The 15411-nt window shown below is 42.7% G+C and overlaps 1 protein-coding gene across 2 annotated transcripts in view; it reads left to right on the top strand.

Annotated features, from left to right (window-relative positions):
- caln1 (calneuron 1) overlaps window positions 1-15411 on the top strand; it is a 351949-nt gene that overhangs the window by 55628 nt on the left and 280910 nt on the right. For both annotated transcript variants that reach the window (XM_070858104.1, XM_070858103.1), the window contains exon 3: window positions 12000-12112. In XM_070858104.1, coding sequence (XP_070714205.1) covers window positions 12000-12112 — 113 coding nt within the window. The remainder of the gene's footprint in view (window positions 1-11999; window positions 12113-15411) is intronic.

Here is a 15411-nt window from a genome sequence, read left to right as displayed (position 1 = left end):
AAAATTAAGGCACATGGTATTGGGGGTAATGTATTGACGTGGATAGAGAGCTGGTTGAAAGGCAGGAAGCAAAGAGTGGGAATCAATGAGTCCTTTTCAGAATGGCAGGCAGTGACTAGTGGGGTGCCGCAGGGCTCAGTGCTGGGACCCTAGCTATTTACAATATACATTAATGATTTAGACGAAGGAATTGAATGTAATATCTCCAAGTTTGCAGATGACACTAAGCTGGGTGGCAGTGTGAGCTGCGAGGAGGATGCTAGAAGGATGCAGAGGGACTTGGACAGGTTAGGTGAATGGACAAATGCATGGCAGATGCAGTATAATGTGGATATATGTGAGGTTAGCCACTTTGGTGGCAAAAACAGGAAGGCAGATTATTATCTGAATGGTGACAGATTATTAAAAGGGGAGGTGCAACGAGACCTGGGTGTCATGGTACATCAGTCATTGAAGGTAGGCATGCAGGTACAGCAGGCAGTAAAGAAGGCAAGTGGGATGCTGGCCTTCAGAGCGAGGGGTTTTGAGTATAGGAGCAGGGAAGTCTTACTGCAGTTGTACAGGGCCTTGGTGAGGCCACACTTAGAGTATTTTGTGCGTGTTTTGGTCTCCTAATCTGAAGAAGGACATTATTGCTATTGAGGGAGTGCAGCGAAGGTTCACCAGACTGATTCCTGGGATGGCAGGACTGACATATGAAGAAAGACTGGATCGACTAGGCTTATATTCACTGTAATTTAGAAGAATGAGAGGGGATCTCATAGAAATATATAAAATTCTGATGGGATTGGACAGTTTAGAGGGAGGAAGAATGTTCCTGATGTTGGGCAAGTCCAGATCCAGGGGTCACAGTCTAAGGATAAGGGGTAAGCCATTTAGGACCGAGATGAGGAGAAACTTCTTCACTCAGAGAATTGTGAACCTGTGGAATTCTCTACCACAGAAAGTTGTTGAGGCCAGTTCGTTAGATATATTCAGAAGGGAGTTAGATGTGGCCCTTACGGCTAAAGGGATCAAGGGGTATGGAGAGAAAGCAGGAATGGGGTACTGAAGTTGCATGATCAGGCATGATCATATTGAATGGTGGTGCAGGCTCGAAGGGACAAATGGCCTACTCCTGTACCTACTTTCTATGTTTCTATACCCTCAATAATACCCTGCACGAATCTTGCCAGATCGTAAAAGGGAAAGACTCTTGCAAGTGACTGGCTGTTTTTCACAGGGAAATTTATGAAATCACTGGTCTGGGCAAATAAGGCATCTATCCCCTGCCTGAAGCAACTGTGCATTGCAAGGTGTGATTTTGACAGATATCTCCTGCTGTTACTTGGAAATGCCAGCAGCATAAAGGTTCAAGGTATTGGTCAACCTTGACAGCCACTGACATAGCAGTCCCTTTCCTGGAAGTGATCCCTAGTAGACTGAGCAGTCTGTGATGAGGATCTTTGTTTCTGTGCACAAATGTCTGCAGACATATCCAGATATGATTACATTACCTGCGCACCCAAGTAATGGTATCGATATAGCTTCGTCTATAGAACCTAAGGTGCAACTGCATCTGTCTTGTAAGCCACCTCAGATCCTCCTCTTCCTTCTGTAGAATCTTTAGAGAAGGATGTCCTATTTAGGCTGTGAACAATTAAAATTCCCTTAAAAGTACTCTCAGATGGCAAGTAGAGTGAAAGAAAGAAACACTTGCATTTATATAGCGCCTTTCATGACCACCGGACGTCTCAAAGCACATTGCAGTCAACTAAGTACTTTTGGAGTGTAGTCACTGGTGTAATGTAGGAAACGCGGCGGAAAATTTGCACACAGCAAGCTCCCACAAACACCAATGTGATAATGACCAGATAATCTGTTTTTGAAGGAAAACTATTGGCCAGGACACCGGGATAACTCCCCTGCTCTTCTTCGAAATAGTGTCATGGGATCTTTTCCGTCCACTTGAGAGAGCAGACAGGGCCTCGGTTTAACATCTCATCCGAAAGATGGCAAGGGTACAGCTTTATGGACAGAATCTTTTGAGTACTGATAGCAAAATTAGTTAGCAAATAAACAGTCAGATTGCTGAGTCAACATACAGCAACTTGCCACAATTACCAAGTTGACTCTCCTTTAAGAGGACCCAGTATAGCTGGACAGGCCTACCAACCATGCAGCATCCAATTGATATAGGCGCTGAACCTCTGCAGTGCGACTCAGCCATTAGGTCATTTAAATAATTTCAAGGGCCTTCCTGGTGCACAGGCCTTCAGTGTCACAGTGGACTATGGCTCGCTGCAACTTCTAATCTCGGTCACCTCTGCCTAATTTGCATCAGCCACATATGTCCAGAATTAAGGGGAATATAGTGCATAGTAGAAGTATAAGCTGATATCTGTAATCAATGAGCATTTAATTGGGTAGGCGTCTATCTCCCTTTCAATATTGCCAGTGCCCCATGGTCTCCTGTAAGGTACTACCATCTCTCACAAATGTGGATGTAAGCTTGGATTTAACATACCAAAATAGTCCCTGGTATTACATTATCCTTAATAAACTCATCAAATTGCTTTTTTTTCCAGAAAACATTTTTTCCAGATGTACAACATGATTGTATATAATCTAGGAAGCTTATTTTACTATTAAATTAGATATTTTTTGATATCTTGATTATATCTTACAGGTCTCAAATGATTTTAATTCTGATTTTTGAAAATTCATTCATGGGATGTGGGTGTTGCTGGCAAAGTAAATTTTAGTAAGTAAATTAATTTAAGAGTTAAGACATGGCAGGAGAGCTCAGACCCGTGTCATGCTTCTCCCGTGCGATGTGGGAAATTTCCCTGACTACTATGTGTGCGGGAAGTGTGTCCAGCTGCAGCTCCTGACAGACCGCATGATAGCACTGGAGCTGCAGATGGACTCACTCTGGAGCATGCACGATGCTGAGAATGTTGTGGATAGCACATTTAGTAAGTTGGTCACACTGCAGGTAAGGGTTAGGACAGAGAGTGAATGGGTGACCAAGAGACAAGGCAAGAGCAGGAAGGTAGTGCAGGAGTCCCCAGCGGTCATCTCCCTCCAAAACAGATATACCGTTTTGGATTCTGTTGGGGGAGATGACTTACCAGGGGAAGGCACCAGCAGCCAGGTTCATGGCACCATGGGTGTCTCTGCTGCACAGAAGGGTGGGAAAAAGAGTGGGAGACTCTATTGTAAGGGGAATAGATAGGAGTTTCTGCGGCCACAACCGAGACTCCAGGATGGTATGTTGTCTCCCTGGTGCAAGGATCAAGGATGTCTCGGAGCAGCTGCAGAGCATTCTGGAGAGGGAGGGTGAACAGCCAGTTGTCGTGGTACATGTAGGTAACAACGATATAGGTAAGAACCGGGAAGAGATCCTACAAGCTGAATTTAGGGAGCTAGGAGTTAAATTAAAAAGTAGGACCTCAAAGGTAGTAATCTCTGGATTGCTACCAGTGCCACATGCTAATCAGAGTCGAGGGAGCAGGATAGTTAGAATAAATACGTGGCTTGAGCAGTGGTGCAAAAGAGAGGGATTCAAATTCCTGGGACATTGGAACCAGTTCTGGGGGAAGTGGGACCTGTACAAAAGGGACGGTTTGCACTTGGGCAGGACTGGAACTGATGTCCTGGGGGTAACATTTGCTAATGCAGTTTGGGAGTGTTTAAACTAATGTGGCAGGGGGCTGGGAACCTATGCAGTGAGACAGGGCGAAGTAATATGGAATCAGAAAAAGATGGTAGAAAGGTAAAAAGCAATAGTGGAAGGCCGAGTAAACAAAGGCAAGAAAGAAAAAAAGGCCACACTACATCATAATTCTAAAAGGACAAAGGTTGTTAAAAAAAACAAGTCTGAAGGCTTTGTGTCTTAATGCAAGGGGTATCCGTAATAAGGTGGATGAATTAACTGTGCAAATAGATGTTAACAGATATGATGTGATTGGGATTACGGAGACGTGGCTCCAGGATGATCAGGGCTGGGAACTCAACATCCAAGGGTATTCAACATTCAGGAAGGATAGAATAAAATGAAAAGGAGGTGGGGTAGCATTGCTGGTTAAAGAGGAGATTAATGCAATAGTTAGGAAGGACATTAGCTTGGACGATGTAGAATCTATATGGGTAGAGCTGCAGAACACCAAAGGGCAAAAAACGTTAGTGGGAGTTGTGTACAGACCTCCAAACAGTAGTAGTGATGTTGGGGAGGGCATCAAACAGGAAATTAGGGGTGCATGCAATAAAGATGCAGCAGTTATCATGGGTGACTTTAACATGCATATAGATTGGGCTAACCAAACTGGAAGCAATAAGGTGGAGGAGGATTTCCTGGAGTGCATAAGGGATGGTTTTCTAGACCAATATGTCGAGGAATCAACTAGGGGGGGGGCCATCTTAGACTGGGTGTTGTGTAATGAGAGAGGATTAATTAGCAATCTCGTTGTGCGAGGCCCCTTGGGGAAGAGTGACCATAATATGTTGGAATAATTCATTAGGATGGAGAATGAAACAGTTAATTCATGGTCCAGAACTTAAAGAAGGGTAACTTTGAAGGTATGAGGCGTGAATTGGCTAGGATAGATTGGCGAACGATACTTAAGGGGTTGACTGTGGATGGGCAATGGCAGACATTTAGAGACCGCAAGGATGAACTACAACAATTGTACATCCCTGTCTGGCGTAAAAATAAAAAAGGGAAGGTGGCTCAATCGTGGCTATCAAGGGAAATCAGGGACAGTATTAAAGCCAAGGAAGTGGCATACAAATTGGCCAGAAATAGCAGCGAACCCGGGGTCTGGAAGAAATTTAGAACTCAGCAGAGGAGGACAAAGGGTTTGATTAGGGCAGGGAAAATAGAGTACGAGAGGAAGCTTGCAGGGAACATTATGACGGACTGCAAAAGCTTCTATAGATATGTAAAGAGAACAAGGTTAGTAAAGACAAACGTAGGTCCCCTGCAGTCAGAATCAGGGGAAGTCATAACAGGGAACAAAGAAATGGCAGACCAATTGAACAAGTACTTTGCTTCGATATTCACTAAGGAGGACACAAACAACTTTCCGGATATAAAAGGGATCAGAGGGTCTAGTAAGAACGACGAACTGAGGGAAATCCTTATTAGTTGGGAAATTGTGTTGGGGAAATTGATGGGATTGAAGGCCGATAAATCCCCAGGGCCTGATGGTCTGCATCCCAGAGTACTTAAGGAGGTGGCCGTGGAAATAGCGGATGCATTGACAGTCATTTTCCAAAATTCCATAGACTCTAGATCAGTTCCTATGGAGTGGAGGGTAGCCAATGTAACCCCACTTTTTAAAAAAGGAGGGAGAGAGAAAACAGGGAATTATAGACCGGTCAGCCTGACATACCGGTAGTGGGTAAAATGATGGAATCAATTAATAAGGATGTCATAGCAGCGCATTTGGAAAGAGGTGACATGATAGGTCCAAGTCAGCATGGATTTGTGAAAGGGAAATCATGCTTGACAAATCTTCTGGAATTTTTTGCGGATATTTCCAGTAGAGAGGACAAGGGAGAACCAGTTGATGTGGTGTATTTGGACTTTCAGAAGGCTTTCGACAAGGTCCCACACAAGAGATTAATGTGCAAAGTTAAAGCACATGGGATTGGGGGTAGTGTGCGGACGTGGATTGAGAACTGGTTGGCAGACAGGAAGCAAAGAGTAGGAGTAAATGGGTACTTTTCAGAATGGCAAGCAGTGACTAGTGGGGTACCGCAAGGTTCTATGCTGGGGCCCCAGCTGTTTACATTGTACATTAATGATTTAGACGAGGGGATTAAATTTAGTATCTCCAAATTTGCGGATGACACTAAGTTGGGTGGCAGTGTGAGCTGCGAGAAGGATGCAATGAGGTTGCAGAGTGACTTGGATAGGTTAGGTGAGTGGGCAAATGCATGGCAGATGACGTATAATGTGGATAAATGTGAGGTTATCCACTTTGGTGGTAAAAACAGAGAGACAGACTATTATCTAAATGGTGACAGATTAGGAAAAGGGGAGGTGCAACGAGACCTGGGTGCCATGGTACATCAGTCATTGAAGGTTGGCATGCAGGTACAGCAGGCGGTTAAGAAAGCAAATGGCATGTTGGCCTTCATAGCGAGGGGATTTGAGTACAGGGGCAGGGAGGTGTTGCTACAGTTGTACAGGGCCTTGGTGAGGCCACACCTAGAGTATTGTGTACAGTTTTGGTCTCCTAACTTGAGGAAGGACATTGTTGCTATTGAGGGAGTGCAGCAAAGGTTGACCAGACTGATTCCCGGGATGGCGGGACTGACATATCAAGAAAGACTGGATCAACTGGGCTTGTATTCACTGGAGTTCAGAAGAATGAGAGGGGATCTCATAGAAACGTTTAAAATTCTGACGGGTTTAGACAGGTTAGATGCAGGAAGAATGTTCCAAATGTTGGGGAAGTCCAGAACCAGGGGTCACAGCCTAAGGATAAGGGGTAAGCCATTTAGGACCGAGCTGAGGAGAAACTTCTTCACCCAAAGAGTGGTGAACCTGTGGAATTCTCTAACACAGAAAGTTGTTGAGGCCAATTCACTAAATATATTCAAAAAGGAGTTAGATGTAGTCCTTACCAATACGGGGATCAAGGGGTATGGCGAGAAAGCAGGAATGGGGTACTGAAGTTGCATGTTCAGCCATGAACTCATTGAACGGTGGTGCAGGCTCGAAGGGCCGACTGGCCTACTCCTGCACCTATTTTCTATATTTCAATGTTTCTATGTTTTTATTTATTGTCCATCTCTGAATCAACAACAACAACTTGCATTTATATAGAGCCTTTAATATAGTGAAACGTCCCAAGATGCTTCACAGAGTATTATGGGATAAAAAAAATTGACACCGAGCCACATAAGGAGAAATTAGGGCAGGTGACCAAAAGCTTGGTCGAAGAGGTAGGTTTTAAGGAGGAACAAGAGTGGCGGAGAGATTTAGGCCGGGAATTCCAGAGCTTAGGGCCTAGGCAACCGAAGGCACGGCCACCAATGATTGAGCGATTATAATCAGGGATGCGTAAGAGGGCAGAATTAGAGGAGCACAGATATCTCGGGGGGGTTGTGGGGCTGGAGGAGATTACAGAGCTAGGGAGAGGGCTAGGCCATGTAAATCCCCTTGAGAAGATGTGATGTTGTGAGTTGAAGATTCATCCTAGAATAAAATACGGGATTAAACAGAGCTATGTTTTAGCCTTTCATGAATCCGTGTGTAATAAATGTGAAACAAAAAAACACACAACACTGAAAAGATAATGCTTGATATAGATTAGATGCATTGGATTGTAGCTTTTTGAACATGCAATTTTAGCCAATCAGGCGCAAGTGGGATAGATTTGTTTTAATTGAAGAGCTGTCCCTATTAATTATCTGTATTAGTTTGAAAAGATAATTGCTGTGTATAGTTGGAATATAACTATAATTTTGTATGGGTATTACTAATAATTGTTAAATAATTAATCTTCCATTCCTCATTGAATAATCCCACAGGATTATTGTTTTGTTATTATACCTACAAATTTACACTTAATGTCAGTAATTTATAGATCATCAAATAATCAGGTGAGTATCTCTGACTGCCATCAATCTAAATGACTGGCTGTCAGCGTACATCACTTCATGAATACCTGATTAGAATAGTAACCTCAGGGGTATTCACATCCTTCAACTTCTGCTGTACTCGACTGGGTAATAAGTAATATGATTATTCTACTCTATATCATGTTAGGAAGTAAAACTTCTTGGGAAAATATTTGAGAAGTTCTGCAACTATAATATATTAAAAATCTTACATCTTCACACATTTCCCCTTGTACAAAACCCCACATACTCTTGTCACATTTTTCTCATGCTTTTGTGTCAACTTTATCAAGGCTGACACTCCAGTGCATTGCTGATGGAGTGCTGCACTGTTGGGAGTGCTGCACTGTTGGAAGTGCCGTATTTCGGATATGACGTTAAACCTCAGATGGATGTAAAAGATCCCAAGGCACTATTTCGAAGAAGAGCAGGGGAATAATCCCCAGTGTCATGGTCAAATATCCCTCTGTCAACATAGCTGAAACAAATTATCTGATCATTATCACATTACTTGCTGTGGGAGCTTGCTGTATGCAAATTGGCTGCCGTGTTTCCTACTTTAACTATAGTTATTACACCTACAAATTTACATTTAATGTCACTAATTTATAGATTATCAAATAATCAGGTGAGTATCTCTGACTACCATCAATCTAAATGACTGGCTGTCAGCGTACATCACTTCGTGACTGGCTGTCAGCGTACATCACAGTAGCTATACTTCTAAAGTACATCATTGTCTGTAAAGCACTGTAGGATATTCTGAGGTCATGAAAGGTGCTATATAAATGCAAGTCTTTCTTTTTATTTAATTGCAAATGCCTATGCCAACATGTATAATAAAAAATGCCGCTGCAAACCTGTCATGTTGTAATTACATTCTTCCACCAATGGTGGCACTGTAAGTGCCTCAGTTGTGCGTTTCTCAACTCCTCAGCATGTACTGCAGATAAACGCCGATACTCCAACTAACTCTACTGCTCTGTTTCCTATTTAACTCTTAAAAAAAAAATAATGTTAAATCAAAGTATTATGTAAAAATGAAGACAGAATGTCCGATTTTTAAAATGGGAATAGAATTACATCTGCACACCTAGGTCTAATTAACCTTTGCTGTCTAACCCCATTTCACTTGAAAACTACACTTGGTCTTGACTCTCTGTGAAATGTCACTGGACATCGACTAGTGTATGCATATATATATATACACACGTATATGCCCACTCTGACCTTGGCCTCCTACACTGTTCCAACGAAGCTCAATGCAAGCTCGAGGAACAGCACCTCATCTATTGTTTAGGCACTTTACAGCCTTCTGGACTCAACATCGAGTTCAACAATTTCAGAGCGTAACCTCTGCCAGTCTTTGGCTTCCCCTCCCCCCCCCACCCCACCGCATGCCTATTTATTTTTTTCTCCTTGTCTTTAATGGCAATTGGTCATTATCCTGCCATTCACACCCTATCTTGATTAATGCTTTTCTAACTCCTGGCATTACCATTTCAATTTGGCCCATCATCCCTTTTGTCTCTCTAATCTCCTCTGTCCTCCACCCTATCACAGACCTTCCCTTTTGTTCTTTATTCCCCTCCCCCTTTCAGTGCTTATTAAGTATGTGTTCTTTCTGAACACTCCAATTCTGACGAAGTGTCATCGACCCGAAATGTTAACTCTGATTTCGCTCCACAGATACTGCCTGACCCGCTGAGATTTCCAGCATTTTCTGTTTTTAATTCCAGATTCCAGCATCTGCAGTATTTTGCTTTTGTGTGTGTATATATATCTTCATTGATAGATAAGGAATATTTGTGTATGCTTTGTCCATCACACTTCGACTAGTACACCTTTGGCTAAAAAAGTGTTAACCTTTTGCCATTTCCATTATTGTCAATTATAAAGTTGCTATTTACAGCGTGTTAACTGCTCTGTGTACTTTGGGCAGAAGCAGGTGTTTACTCAGTCTTTCGCACCTTGTTAAAGTGCAGTTGCCTCATATATTTAATCACTTCAAACTGGTGGTGGGTTGCGCAACTCAGCACTGACTGTAATAAAAAAAATGTTCAATAATAAACAGCATCTGGTTACAGTGATGCGCGCTCTGCATTGCTCACAGTGCGGTGTGTTGTGGTGCAGCCTCCCGATATAAAACCAGACTGGGAGGCCCTCAGAAAGGTGACACAGATTGGCATCTGTACCACAAAGAACGAGCGTTCAGACTCGGATTCCGGATTCTTTGTCAGAGACGTATCGGACTCTTGTGGTGTAAATCTTTATTCCATTATATCATTTTAAATGTAGAGCTAATTATTTTGATCACTTTTTAAACATTTTTAACATATATTTGAGTGTTTAGCAAGTGTGGTTTAGATAACGCTAGTTACAGACTATTCAACAGTAATAGTGCTACTCCTTTAAACTGCCCATAATGGGCAAATCACATTAGTATCAACACACCCACTATAGGCGGTGGGGACTGTATTTGTAATAGAATGAAACTTGCTAGAAAAGAACACGAGCATAATAAAGAACATAAGAACAGAAATAGTTACTGCATGAAGAGCTAACTGGCAGAGAATGATCAGCCATAATTTACAACACTAATGTTCTTTTTAAATTAACTTTATTACCAGCTTATAACAAACTATATATTATATAAGACAGATTTCTTTAAATTCAGAATGTAATAACTCCAGAGTGAAAAATAATGATAAAGCTGGCACTGTAGAAATAATAATTATAGTTAAAAAAAATATGCCGTGGAAAAAATAACTGAGCTCCTCATTAAAGAGATATTTGCAGAAAGCTGCTCATAAATCTAGTGGGCATCACATCATCAGAATATTTTTTTCTTTTAGAGAAGGGGAGGGGGTGGCTAATATGGTTATGGATTATCCTATCGTTGAGCGTGAAGCGAGGGATCTCCGAGCTGAGAAGGGAAACTTGTGTCCATGACAAGTATTTAATAATGAGACAATGTGGAGCAAACAATCGCAGGCACAGCTTAACATAACGTGAGGTAGTACACTTTGAATGCAAGAATGGCACATGGAAATACACTTTAAACAGAGAAGCATTCAGTGGGGGGCGGGTTAAAGGAACAAAGGAATTCAGCAGTCGGAGGGCATAAATCGCTAAATGCTGGCTTGTAGAGCAAAAAGCAATCAAAATAGGCTAATGGAATCTGGCCTTGATTACAAGATGTATAAAAGCAAGGTTACACAGAGTGCTGCTCAGACCTCATTTGGAATATTGGGGTAGATTTTACAAATGACCATTCCTAATATACAGGTTTGTGGGACTGGAGTGCATGTCAGTTCATTTTAAAGGACGGAATACTGGCTGGGGTACTGACTGCTGCACCAGAATTCCTGATGTTACATAATATGAAGGGGGGTGGACGGGTTTGGCCTCTGCCATCTCAAGCTAAGGAAGGGGATACTAGACAGGTTTCCTGCTCCAAAGACTCCCAGGGCCTCCGCACACCCATTGCCCATGCTCTGACAAGGCACTGGAGGGCTGCTGGCACGCATAACTGTACTGCGACGTGGGCCTGCAGGCACATCTCATAACAGCCAGCTTCAGAGTGACCAGGATCAGTAGAGAAGGACAATGGGGAAACAACAGGAAAAATAGAAGGGTTAGAGCACTGAGAGTGTTTGCTGAACCTTTTCAGGGAAGATATCCACGAACCATGACAAATATGTTACACACATATGGAGTGTTTTGCTCCAGTATGTTGGAGATCCTGTGACTTGTGCCAAAGAATGGAAAGTTACAGATTGTGTCATGGTTCCACACTCGCCAGGTTCCCAATCCAACCTTATCAGGGGATAGAGTTGGCAGGAAAAGGAAAAATATAATGAAGCTTCTAAGTGAGTCCTTGTGTTCCACAATCTGAGGAGATGTGTCCTCCCCTATTGATACTGCAACACTTCGCTATTGAGTCCAATTGTTTCAACATCCCCACCCATTCTTACTTCTGCTTGGTGATACCAGTCCTATCCAGATTGTAGGTCACCAGATGTTGATAATTGATTGGATGACCACCGATTGCTAACGTATGCCACTCAGAAAGAACTCAAAGAATCTGCCAGCAACGAACTGGTCAGCAACATGAATACACTTTATGTACATTTTCCCTTTTCATTTCATTCCATATTCTCTGCCTCTTCCTAATTACACTTGCTCCTCATGTAATGACCTACAGCGGAGAGGACAGGTGAGTGAGTTGATGAGTTACAACGGATTCTGATGCAGGTGCAGGAGGCTGGAGAAAACCTCACTAAAAGCTGTCACACACTATCTTAGTTCCACTGACATGAAAACAATTATATCAAAATAGGGGCTTTAGCAAGAGTGATTGTTTACTCATTTGTGTGTCACAGGTGATGGACAAGTGGACTTTGACGAATTTATGACAATACTAGGCCCTAAACTGTTGTCATCTGAAGTGCGAGAAGGTTTTCATGGCAGCACAATAGACTCCATATTTTGGCAGGTAAGATATTTATTTGATTAGATGCTTTATGGTAATAGGCAGCACTATCCACATATTAAAACCTTGTGCAGTGGCACATAGCAACAAGGTCTGCTTGATACTGAAATCAAAAGCTGATGTACAATCACAGTGGTTATCAGACAAGCACCTGATTTCAGTTGCAGAGTGTAGCAATGATTGATTTACACCACAAGGTAAAACTAGATTTGTAAATTTGCATTAAAAGATCTTTTATAAAAATGTGAGCGTATTCTTTGTGATATCGCAGCGACTCCAGTGACATCACAACAGCTTCCCCGTGACAACACAAAACAGATTAATTAATTTATGATGTCAAAAGAATTAATATTTAGCATCGGGCTGTTAATCGTTCCACACATTCTTTCCAGAAACTTATAATTAGAACTAGTTTTGCAGACAGGATTTGGTCTATGTGCTATTGATAACAAAATTGTAAACACGGTTATAAAGAATGCATTTACAATTTCAGTACAAATGGCAAAAGAGGGCATTTTCTCTTTGGGGGTCTATATATTTGTCTAAAGAGGATGCTCAGTGGGGATAGGTGGAATGAGAACTGTGTCATTACTGCATTTTTGTTTAATAGCATTTTATAATTTTGGATTCTAGAGTAATGGTTAACGTGTGATGAAAACTACAATCTCACAATGGCTGGTGAGAATTTGCCAGTCTCATTTGATGGCAGTTTGAGGTACTGCACAGATTGTTGCTCTGTAATTGCTGCTTGATGTCTGGTACTATTAGTGAAAGGCACAGGATTGTTCCTGCTTTTGTTCCTTCTGCCGCTCAGCTCAGTGGGAGCTGCACTCTCCACAGAGCGACAGGCTCGTAGACTTTGCTGGGGAAACGCAGTTTGTCATGAATGATAACAGTGTACTGAAATAATGGTCAGGATTTTTACGTAAATGGAGCTAACTCGACTGCAAACAGACTTTGCTCACTCCCTCCCCTTTCCCAATGATGATTGTGGCAAACGATTCATTAGACAACTGCCAAGCACAGGTTTGAGCCCTCAGTCGGTACCAGAATGACATGAGTGGCATGCTGAGCAACACCACTTGCCAGTGCCACCCCCGTGGCATAGTACCACATGCAAGTCCCCTAACATAGAATCATATAGAATCTTAGAAGGATGTATTCGGCCCGTCATGCTTGTGCCGGCACTTTGAAAGCGTTGTCCAATTCAGTCCCACAACCTAGCTTTTTTTCTATGGTGCTGCAAATGAGTCCTCTTAAGTACATAAGAACATAAGAAATAGGAACAGGAGTAGGCCATACGGCCCCTCGAGCCTGCTCCGCCATTCAAAAAGATCAAGGCTCAGCTCCACTTCCCCGCCCGCTCCCCATAACCCCTTATCCCCTTAATGTTTAAGAAACTGTCTATTTCTGTCTTAAATTTATTCAATGTCCCAACTTCCACAGCTCTCTGAAGCAGCGAATTCCACAGATTTACAACCCTCTGAGAGAAGAAATTTCTCCTCATCTCAGTTTTAAATGGGCGACCCCTTATTCTAAGATCATGCCCTCTAGTTCTAGTCTCCCCCATCAGTGGAAACATCCTCTCTGCATCCACCCTGTCAAGCCCCTTCATAATCTTATACGTTTCAATAAGATCACCTCTCATTCTTCTGAATTCCAATGAGTAGAGGCCCAATCTACTCAACCTTTCCTCATAAGTCAACCCCCTCATCCCCGGAATCAACCTAGTGACCCTTCTCTGAACTGCCTCCAAAGCAAGTATATCCTTTCGTAAATATGGAAACTAAAACTGCACGCAGTATTCCAGGTGTGGCCTCACCAATACCTTATATAGCTGTAGTAAGACTTTCCTGCGTTTATACTTCATCCCCTTTGCAATAAAGGCCAGGACTCCATTGGCCTTCCTGATCACTTGCTGTACCTGCATACTATCCTTTTGTGTTTCATGCACAAGTACCCCCAGGTCCTGCTGTACTGCGGTACTTTGCAATCTTTCTCCATTTAAATAATAACTTGCTCTTTGATTTTTCTGCCAAAGTGCATGACCTCACATTTTCCAACATTATACTCCATCTGCCAAATTTTTGCCCACTCACTTAGCCTGTCTATGTCCTTTTGCAGATTTTTTGTGTCCTCCTCACACATTGCTTTTCCTCCCATCTTTGTATCGTCAGCAAACTTGCTACGTTACACTCAGTCCCTTCTTCCAAGTCGTGAATATAGATTGTAAATAGTTGGGGTCCTAGCACTGATCCCTACGGCGCCCCACTAGATACTGGTTGCCAACCAGAGTGAACCATTTATCCCGACTCTCTGTTTTCTGTTAGTTAGCCAATCCTCTATCCATGCTAATATAGTATCCCCAACCCCGTGAACTTCTATCTTGGGCAGTATCCTTTTATGTGGCACCTTGTCAAATGCCTTCTTGAAGTCCAAATACACCACATCCACTGGCTCCCCTTTATCCACCCTGTTCGATACATCCTCAAAGAACTCCAGCAAATTTGTCAAACGTGACTTCCCCTTCATAAATGCATGCTGACTCTGCCTGACCGATTATAGACCATGTCCAATTGTCTTTTGAAAGCTCCTTTCGAAGCTGCTCCACCACTCTGTCAGGTAGTGCATTCTAGATCTTAACAACCATCCATGTTAAAATATTTCTCCTCATTTCCCCTCTAGTTCTTTTGCCATTTATTTTAAACTTGTGACCTCTGGTTACTTGACCTATTTGCCAGTGGAAACAGTTTCTCCCTACTTGCTCTATCAAAACTCCTCATAATTTTGAATATCTCTATTGGTCGCCCCTTAACCTTCTCTGCTCTAAGCAGACATGCTGCGCCAATGTGCTACATTTGAAGGATATTTCTCTTCTCTTCCCGTCGAGGCATTGACAATGCTGGTGTATGATTCCACAGGCTAAACTTGTCCTCATCGAAGGGACTATTCATGTGTGAGCCCCTGAAAATTTGGGGGCTGGGGAAGGCGGTTCTGCAGCATGGTAGCTGCGGGGATGGAGGGGGAGTGGAGACGGGGTGCGGGATAATATCGGGGAAGAGCTTAGATCCAGCAGGGTTCTGCTCCTTTCCAGCTCCAACTTAAATGAGACTGCAAAGCCAGTTGCATCCTTAGCAGCACTGGGGTGAGGGTGGGATGCGGGGGGCATTTCGCAAACTTAAAGGTCAGTTTCACAAAGGAATTGACCATTGTGCTGATGAAACCAGCAGAGGAAGCCAGCAGTGCATTTTTGAAAAGTGTGACGTTTGTTCCAGAGGCCTGTGAGTTTGCAGACTCTGTGA

The sequence above is a fragment of the Pristiophorus japonicus genome, chromosome 16 (assembly GCF_044704955.1).
Source record: "Pristiophorus japonicus isolate sPriJap1 chromosome 16, sPriJap1.hap1, whole genome shotgun sequence".
NCBI lineage: Eukaryota > Metazoa > Chordata > Chondrichthyes > Pristiophoridae > Pristiophorus > Pristiophorus japonicus.
Note: the sequence above shows the minus strand (reverse complement) of the source record. Positions and strands in the feature narration are given on the sequence as shown.